The following is an 8,685-nucleotide window of genomic DNA, read 5'->3' as shown; positions in this document are numbered from 1 at the left end:
AGCAGGCTGCAAGAGATTTATCCAAACTGTGTTCTGAGGTGCAGTTCTACTACTTTTAAATTCTGCTGGTGATTGAGAGGAGCTATTTGATGTTATTGGAACACAGAAGTCCATTCTTCATTCCTTCTTAGCCTTATTTTGAATTAAAAAAAAATCTTATCCCACAATTTTAAACGGCCAAAACTGGTGTGCAATTGCACACAAGTGAAACCGACAGGTGTTTGGCTTTGTCTCTCAAATACTTCGTTGTTTATAAAAGCAATGTTTAAAAAGCAACGATTTACCAATCTTTAGAAGATTGTAAGAAGGGAATTCAGAGACTACAAGTTGTGAGGACGAGATTTCCTGGATTAAGTTCTGATTAAAATCATGTGTTACTTGTAAGGAAAAAGTGGGACATCAATCAACCCACGGTGGCACTAATTATTAGCAATACTTATACGTTCTTACTAGCTGCCTATGTGTGGCAAATCGTTCAGCTCCCGTGGGTTTTTCTCATGTGTTAAAGTCAGAACTAGATTGTACAGGCCCTTTCGTTTCCTTCCAAGAGTGACGGGAACGTCAGCGGGTAGGGACCAGAAGAGCTATTCGAGTCTTCCCCCCTCCCTCCGGCACCTTCCGGAGTGGACGCCCCCAGGCCCCAGAGCATCAATCTACTTCCGCTCAGGCCTCGAACGGCCAGGGAGCGCACAGCACGCTGGGATTTGTAGTTCCCAGCCTTCTGGGCAGGGGGTGTGTGTGTGTGTGTCGGGAGGGTGGGGGAGGGAAGAGTTGATTAACCCGAGTGGAGCGGGCATTCTGGGATACAGTCTCTGGTTGGTAGACGAAGTACATCAGCTCTCCAAGACGCCTTTGGATCACGTGACTCCGGTCTAGCGCGCACTGCGGCTCCGACCGCCGGGACGGGTTCTCCTCCGCGCGCAGACCGTTGCCAAGGAGACGGCGCACGTCCCGCCGCTCGTGGCCCCCTCTGCGGTTCCCCCTCCCCTCTTCTCCCACCACGATGAGATCCTAAGATGGCGCTGGCTGCGGCGGTTGGCGCCCAGCAGCCAAGGTAGGGAAGGCGGCCATTGGGCTCCAAGCCGTCCGCAGGGAAGTTGTGGGCCTCCCTGCCGCGCTCTCTGAGGAAGAACTGCCGCCGGTGGCGGATTCTGGGGCGCCTGTCCACCCCAGCTCCGGTCCCGGCCGGAGGAGCTGCCTCGTTTACAGGTAGAGCCTGCGCGTCGCCGGCCCTTGGCAACCGAGGGCAGCGCGTCCTGGGCGGGTGGGCGGGCGAACGAGGAGCCGGGGACGCGCGATTCCGGCCGGGCCTGGCTCGGGCCCACGCCCCCTCCGCAGGCGCCGGGGTCTTCTTGCTGCCAGCTTCGGGCTCCCTGGGCAGTCGGGGCCGACCGACGCCATCTCCGGGGGGAGCATCCGGGGCAAGTCGGCGACGGCGGAAGCCCCCCGTGGCCCCTTGGCCTGTGGGGGGCGGGCGGACGGGGGGAGGACGCCACGCCATTGCCCCTCTCCGGGGCGGGGGGAGGAAGCCGAGCCCTCCGGCCGTGGTGTGGGACTCCCCCCGGTCGAGTTCTTCAGGATCTAGGCCCAGGCGGCCGCAGGCCCCGTGACCGCGCTCGTCCACCCCACCCGCCGCATTCCACCCGGCGAAGCCGGAGTCCTGGGTGGGGAGGGCGGCCGGGGAGCGCGCCGCGCCGCGCGCCCCGCGGGGCCTTCGCCGCCGTCTGTGGTGGCGTTGGGGCGGCCGGGCCGGGGGTGGGCGCTCCGGGGGGCGCGTGGCTGTGGTCCATGCTCTCCCCGCGCCCCTCCCGCCACCCGCGCTCCGTGCCGCACTGCACGTCCAGCTTGATGTGTGCCACGGGAGCCACCCGGAGCCGACTGGGATTCGCCGCCCATTCGGCCGGCACTGGTGCCGGGGATCTTGCAGGAGATGGGCTTGGGAATTCGGCCCTGCCGGGGCGTTCAGTAGAGCGAACTTTGCATCCCCAGGCCCACACTTGTGGATCTCTGTCTTATTCCCATACACACGTGTTACATGTGTACGCATGCATATACACGCATGTCCGTGTGAATCCATGTGTGTACATATACGTGTATACACATAAGTGCATATGTGTGTGTGTGCTTGTGTGTGTGTGTGTGTGTGAACAGATCCATAGAGATCCTGTCTGCTTTGAAGACCTTGTGCTTGTAAAATAACCCGGTAGCGGATCATGTTTTGGCGCTGAAAGAAGCGGGCTTTCTGGGCGCCCCCACCCCCTCCGCCCCTTAACCGCTGACCCGACTCCGCCTTCTGGTCTTCTCTGGTTACCCGAGTGGGTGTTGGCAGAGCCAGAGCGTCGCTTGCACCTGCTCCTTTTCTTTCCCCATCTTCCTGGTGAGAGCTGGTGGGTGCCGTGAAAATACAAGATTTTTAAACCAAAGGTACACTTTGTCAGCGTGTGAAGATTATTTTATTAAGAGGTAATTAGTGGTTCACATAGACACTTTAAACAATGGAGTTGTTGAATCGTTTTCGTGGCAGCAAGTTAAAAGACTTGGTAAAGTTCGAGAGTAAACTTGCCCACAATCTTTAAATGATAATGATAGTAGATGTTAAATGGTCACTTTAGTGTTTGGGGGGATCTTAGAAGGTTTTGGAGATTTATGTATGTATATATCACATTGTTTTCCAAAATGATTAAGGTAAATGGAATGTAAAGTGTTGATAAATTTTATTTTTCTCTTTTGTTGGTATGCTAACATTTTAAACCACAAGTGTGGTGTTTGTCGTTCTATACTTAACAGTGTAAAAGTCTACCCACGTTTTGTTTTTATTGTTGTGTTTTCTTAATGAGCAGACAACAGCTTTGAAGCGTGGACAGGAAAGGTGCTGTTTCTGAGCTGCAAAAACTAGCTTCTGAAGAGGTAATTTGATGTGGTTATATATTAGTTTCCTTTGCATTATACTTGAACTGTAATAGTTTATGGTGGACAGCACTATCCAAAAATAAGAGCATGATGGAGTGCCCACTTAGTAAAGTTTCTGAGTGTGCTGTGGCCTTCACTCTGCTGCTCTACTTTCCATCATGCCATTTGTCTTTCATGGAAAGAGCCATGCTATTGGTAGTAATTACTAGAATTTGTAATATCTTTTGAAATTTTTTTGTCTTTAGAGTTTCTTCAGCCCATTTGAGTTTGAATTTGTCCTGTGATAACTGTTCACATACCTTTTTTTCCAAATCCATTTCATCTCAAGTCATCTTCCATATTTCTATTAGCTAACTTTACCTTTTGTTTATAAACTTTCTTGATTTTTAAGTTTTGCCTTCAACTGACATACTTTTAGTTATCTAAAATTGCTGTAAACATCAAGTCTTGTGCATTGCCAAGGATTAAGTCAGTACTGGAGAATGTTAGCACACTGAGAGAAAGTAATTTAATTCCTAAAGGTAATTTAGCAAATAAATGACTAAAGGATGGGAATTAGAAGTTTTGTTTAAAAATGTTTTAGAAATTTTTGTTATTTTTTTAAAGAAAAAATTCTGGCATATATATGCCTGTAGTTCTGGCACTTGGGAAGATAGGGCTACCAAGCAAGTTATAGGCCAGTCTGGCTACATGGCAAGATCCTATCTCAACAAAAACAGCAAATGGGAAGGGAGAAAAAGTGAGGGAGGAAGGAAAAAGGGAAGGAAGGAGAGAGGAAAAAAGCCTATTTTCAAAATTTAATAGGGACTGGGAAGGTGGCTCAGTGATAGAGTACTTGCCTTGAATGCATGAGGCCCTGGGTTCGATTCCTCAGCACCACATAAGCAGAAAAAACCGGAAGTGGCGCTGTGGCTCAAGTGGTAGAGCGCTAGCCTTGAGCTAAAGAGCTGAGGGACAGCACCCAGGCCCAGAGTTGAGGCCCCACGACTGACAAAAATAAAAAAAGGAGCTGAAGTGTGTGGCTCAAATGGTGGAGCGCTAGCTTTGAGCTGAAGAGCTGAGGGACAGTTTGCAGGCCCAGAGTTCAGGCCCCACGACCCACCAAAAAACAAAAAACTTAGTATATTCTTGTTTTCTATTAAAAAAAACACAAGGACTGGTGGCATGGCTCAAGTAGCAGAGCACCAAGTGTCATTGAAAAGATGATTCAGAAATAAAGTCAGGTGAGAGCTTAAGGTCCGAATACAAGTCCCAGTCCCAGCAAAAGAGAAAAAGAAAATAAACAAAAAAATGGTAGTGGCTCAAGCCTGTAATCCTTCCTACACAGGAGGCTGGAATCTGAGGCTTGAATTTCAAAGCCAGCCTGTGCAGAAAAGTCTGGGAGACAGTGTCCAGTTAACTAGCAAAATCACTTAGTGGCCTAAGTGATAGAATGCCAGCCATGACTGGGGTAAAAAAGCTAAGAGTTTAAGGCCCTGAGTTTAAAAACTAGTATTAGTCACCCCCACTCCACCCCTCCAAAAAAAACCTAACAGATTTATAAACTTTTATGAAGACTAAAATGAAACTATAATAGAAAATACAAATTGGTAGTTGATTATATTTTATTTCCAATCCTAGTGAATTTTGTTTGTTTTTCTGGAAAATTATAAAATAAGAAAAATAGGGTGGTATTGTCCAAAAAGAAATGTACTCCACCTGACTAAAGTAACTGTAACCTCAGGGATCGGGTAGTATTGGGATCAAACAAAAGACCTCAGTTATACAAGGCTAAAATATAGATCTTCAAAGTATTCTCCCATGATCTGTTGTATTTCAGTGGTATTTGCTGTGATTTTTTTATCACTAATTTTCTTAATTTGGGTCTTTTCCCTTTTGGTTAATTAGGCTAAAGGTTTGTCAATCTTATTTATCTGTAACACACACTCTCTCTCTCTCTCTCTCTTTCTCTTTCTCTCTTTCTCTCTCTCTTTCTCCCCATCATGAGGCTTGAAATCTGGGCCTGGGCTCCGTCCCTCAGTTCTTCAGCTCAAAAATAGTGCTGTACCACTTGAGCCATAGTGCCAAAGTGCCACTTCCAGCTTTTTCTGTTTATGTGGTGCTGAGGAATTGAATACAGGCCTCATACATGCGAGGCAAGCACTCTTAACACTGAGCCACCTTCCCAGCCCCTGTTAAAGATTTTTAACCATATTTATTTATTTATTTATTGGGTCCGGTCGTGGGGCCTGAACTCTGGGCTGGGTACTGTCTCTCAGCTCTTCAGCTCAAGGCTAGCGCTCTACCACTAGAGCCACAGCGCCACTTCCGGCTTTTTCTGTTTATGTGGTGCTGAGGAATCAAACCCAGGGCCTCAAGCATGCAAGGCAAGCACTCTACTACTGAGCCACCTTCCCAGCCCAACTTTTTAAATTTGTTAAAATTAGGGTTTTGTATTTTTTATATTGCCAAGTCTCATGAAATCATATAAAAACTAAAGTTTCTTTTTATGTGTTAAAAAACTTAGGTTTGGGTTCTGTGAACAGAGCACAACAGAGAATGCTTGCCTCCTTGCCTTTAATCCTCAGTGTCTAAATAAGTAAGTAAATAAATAAATCATTTTTAAATCAGGAAAAAAAGTTAAGTTTTTACTTGTTTTTCAGAAAGTTATTTGGGAAAGTCAGTATGGCCACAGGAGGAGGTCCTTTTGAAGAAAGTATGAATGATCAGGATTTACCCAACTGGAGCAGTGAGTGTGTTGACGATCGACTTAATAATATGGTATGCTATCTTATTGTAGATGGTATGTTACTGATCAATAACATTTAATCATTGTTAAAATTCAACTTTCCTTCAATCAAGTTTAAGTCACTGAGACATTGTAAATACTACTGGAAGTATATTAAAACCTCTGGAGTACTTATTAATTGATGACACAGATAACTGTCAACTTGAGTTTGCTTAAGTGAAAAAGAATGTAAGGTCTTTTATGGAGTCTGTTACAAAAGAAGGAACAAGAAAGTTGTCAGGATTTCTTTTTCACTACTGTGATTCTATTTCACTTTTGTGTTGCTTTAGCTTTTGTCTTCACAGACTATTTTTCCTCTAGTTATGTGATATACTCTGGATGTATTCTAAATTTAGAATACAGATTTAGAATGTATTCTAAATTCTAAAAAATTTAGTAATAGTGAAAATTATCTACTGACTTGCCTTTTAGTTCCAGGTTGAAAATTTAAATAGGATTGTCACAATTTAGATTATACATTATTTTTCAGTCATCTATGGCCTACAAAAGGTGGGGTAAGTAGTATTAAAATTAGTAGGAATGTGGATTGGGGTCGAGTGACAGTTCATAAAAAGGCAGGTTTTATCATAAATAGAGAAGATAACCATAATGATTTTTTTTTTTTGGTACTGGGGATCGAACCCAGGACGTGTTGCGCTTGTTAGGCAAGCGCTTTGCCACTGAGCTACATCCCAGCCCTAACCATAATGATTTTTATTGTAGCAATAACTAAAAGTCTTTCAGTGTGAATATGTTAGAACTTAGTCTAAAGCCAACTTAGACAGAAACTCAATGCCTTATCTGAAGATCAGAGCAAGATCCTGTCTCAAAAACAATAAACAAAAAGCTTTTCAAAATGTTTAAATTTATTCTTTTTTTTTTTTTGGTCGGTCATGGGGCTTGAACTCTGGGCCTGGGCATTGTCCCTCAGCTCTTCAGCTCAAGGCGAGCGCTACCACTTGAACTACAGCTCCACTTCCGGTTTTCTGGTGATTTATTGGAGATAAGAGTTTCACGGACTTTTGCCCAGGCTGGCTTTGAACCAAGATCCTCAGATCTCAGCCTTCTAAGTAGCTAGGATTACAGGCGTGAGCCACCGGCGCCTGGCTTGTTTAAATTTATTCTTGGTTGGAATTTTGGGATTTATGTTTGCTAATGACCTAATCTGCTTTTTGAAGGATAAAATAAAATTAAGATGGACATGAAAGGAAAATAAGTTGGTGGAAATAAATGTCTTGAGAAAAGAATGTTTATGTCAAAAAATGTAATTTCAATTTTAAGACTGGTCAAAGTTTTTTAAGCATACCAAAATTATTTTCCTGATTTGATAGAGGCCAGATTAACTTTTGCTTTTACTTTCTCAAAGGATTGGAGTGGCCAACAGAAGAAGGCAAATAGATCATCAGAAAAGAATAAGAAAAAGTTTGGTGTAGAAAGTGATAAAAGGGTAACTAATGATATTTCTCCGGAGTCATCACCAGGAGTTGGAAGACGAAGAACCAAGACTCCACATACCTTTCCACACAGTAGATATATGACTCAGATGTCTGTCCCAGAGCAGGCAGAATTAGAGAAACTTAAACAGCGGATAAACTTCAGTGACTTAGATCAGGTTTGTGAATTATTTTAAAAATCAAGTTCTGACTGGGAAATATTGAAATGAGTTTGTCTTAAGAATGTAAGAATAATCCAGATGCTGATGACTCAGATCTGTAATCCTAGCTTCTCAGGAGGCTGAGATCCAAGGATCACAGTTCAAAGCCAGCCTGGGCAGAAAGGTCAATCAGACTCTTATTTCCAGTTAACCACCAGAAAAACAGGAAAGAAAAAAAAAAGTGCCTCTGTGGCTCAGAATAGTAGAGTGCTAGTCTTGAGCAAAAGAGCTCAGGGACAGCGCACGGGCCCTGATTCCAAGCCCCACAACAGACAAAAAAAAAAAAAAAAAAAAGGATAGGAGGGGACTGTTTAGGAGTGAATCAATGGGAGAAGTTGAAGAGAAAGGGAATACTGAAGGGTAAAGAGGTTCAGAGGATGTTTTATATGTATACCCATACTATACACCACACATAAATATAGAACAATTAAACCCACTAAACACTGTTTGAAAAGGGGGAGAGAGAGAAGGAAAGAAAATAGAGTAGAGGAAATGAATTTGTTCAAACTATATTGTGTGTGTATTGAAATACTGCAGTATAATCCCCTTATTACAAATGTATGTTAACTCAAAAGCAAAAGAATAAAAGACAAAAATAATTGGTATCTGGTGCAGACTATCAGGGCTAATTATTAAATGAACTAAGAAATTTTGCTTTTGAATTTGATTTTAAATGGTGCCTAAAAAAGTCAGTCTTGGGATCTTCTTTCTTTCTTCTCTCCCCTTTTTCAAACAGTGTTTGGTAGGTTAATTGTTCTATATTTGTGTGTGGTGTGTAGTCTTGAGTATACACATGTATAAAACATCTTTTGAACATTATCCTTCAGGATTCTTGTTCTCTTCTACTCTTCCCATTGATTGGGCTCAGTTGTTAGAGCACTAGCCAGTGAGCAGAAGCATCAGTCCCAGTCCCTGTCTCTGACCAAAAATAAAAATCCAATTTTATGGAAAATGGAGTATAATAGTGGTTGCTAGGAAAGGACATGGGAGAAATTACAAAAACAGGTCAGAAAGTGATACCAAAACATGGACAGGAGGATGTAATTCTTATTTTCTACATCACAGTAGGGTAGTTAAGCATCATGATTGTATATGATTTATTTGGGCCTGGGAATGTGGCTCAGTAGTAGAGTGCTTGCTTACCATGCATGAAACCCTGGGTTCTGATTCCTCAGTATCATATGAACAGAAAAAGCTGGAAGTGGTACGGGGCTTAAGTGGTAGAGTGCTAGCTTTGAGCAAAAGAAGCTCGGATAGGGCTGGGAAGGTGGCTCAGTGGTAGAGCGCTTGCCTTGCATGCCTGAGGCCCTGGGTTCAATTCCTCAGCACCACATAAGCAAAAAGAAAAAAGCTG

General features: G+C 43.8%; 1 protein-coding gene across 6 annotated transcripts in view; it reads left to right on the top strand.

The window, feature by feature from the left end:
• The first annotated feature begins 977 nt into the window (after positions 1–977).
• Pcm1 (pericentriolar material 1) overlaps positions 978–8,685 on the top strand; it is a 91,101-nt gene continuing 83,393 nt past the window's right edge. For 2 of the 6 annotated variants that reach the window (XM_013025503.1, XM_013025482.1), the window contains exons 1-3: positions 979–1,209; positions 5,553–5,670; positions 7,044–7,289. In XM_013025503.1, coding sequence (XP_012880957.1) covers positions 5,575–5,670; positions 7,044–7,289 — 342 coding nt within the window. In that variant the 5' untranslated portion in view covers positions 979–1,209; positions 5,553–5,574. Of the gene's footprint in view, positions 1,210–2,837; positions 2,908–5,552; positions 5,671–7,043; positions 7,290–8,685 lie in introns of all 6 variants that reach the window. The other 4 variants (XM_013025488.1, XM_013025471.1, XM_013025478.1 and 1 more) reach the window with 4 other exon arrangements.

The sequence above is a fragment of the Dipodomys ordii genome, unplaced genomic scaffold (genome assembly GCF_000151885.1).
Source record: "Dipodomys ordii isolate 6190 unplaced genomic scaffold, Dord_2.0 Scaffold4, whole genome shotgun sequence".
Classification (NCBI taxonomy): Eukaryota; Metazoa; Chordata; class Mammalia; order Rodentia; family Heteromyidae; genus Dipodomys; species Dipodomys ordii.
Note: the sequence above shows the minus strand (reverse complement) of the source record. Positions and strands in the feature narration are given on the sequence as shown.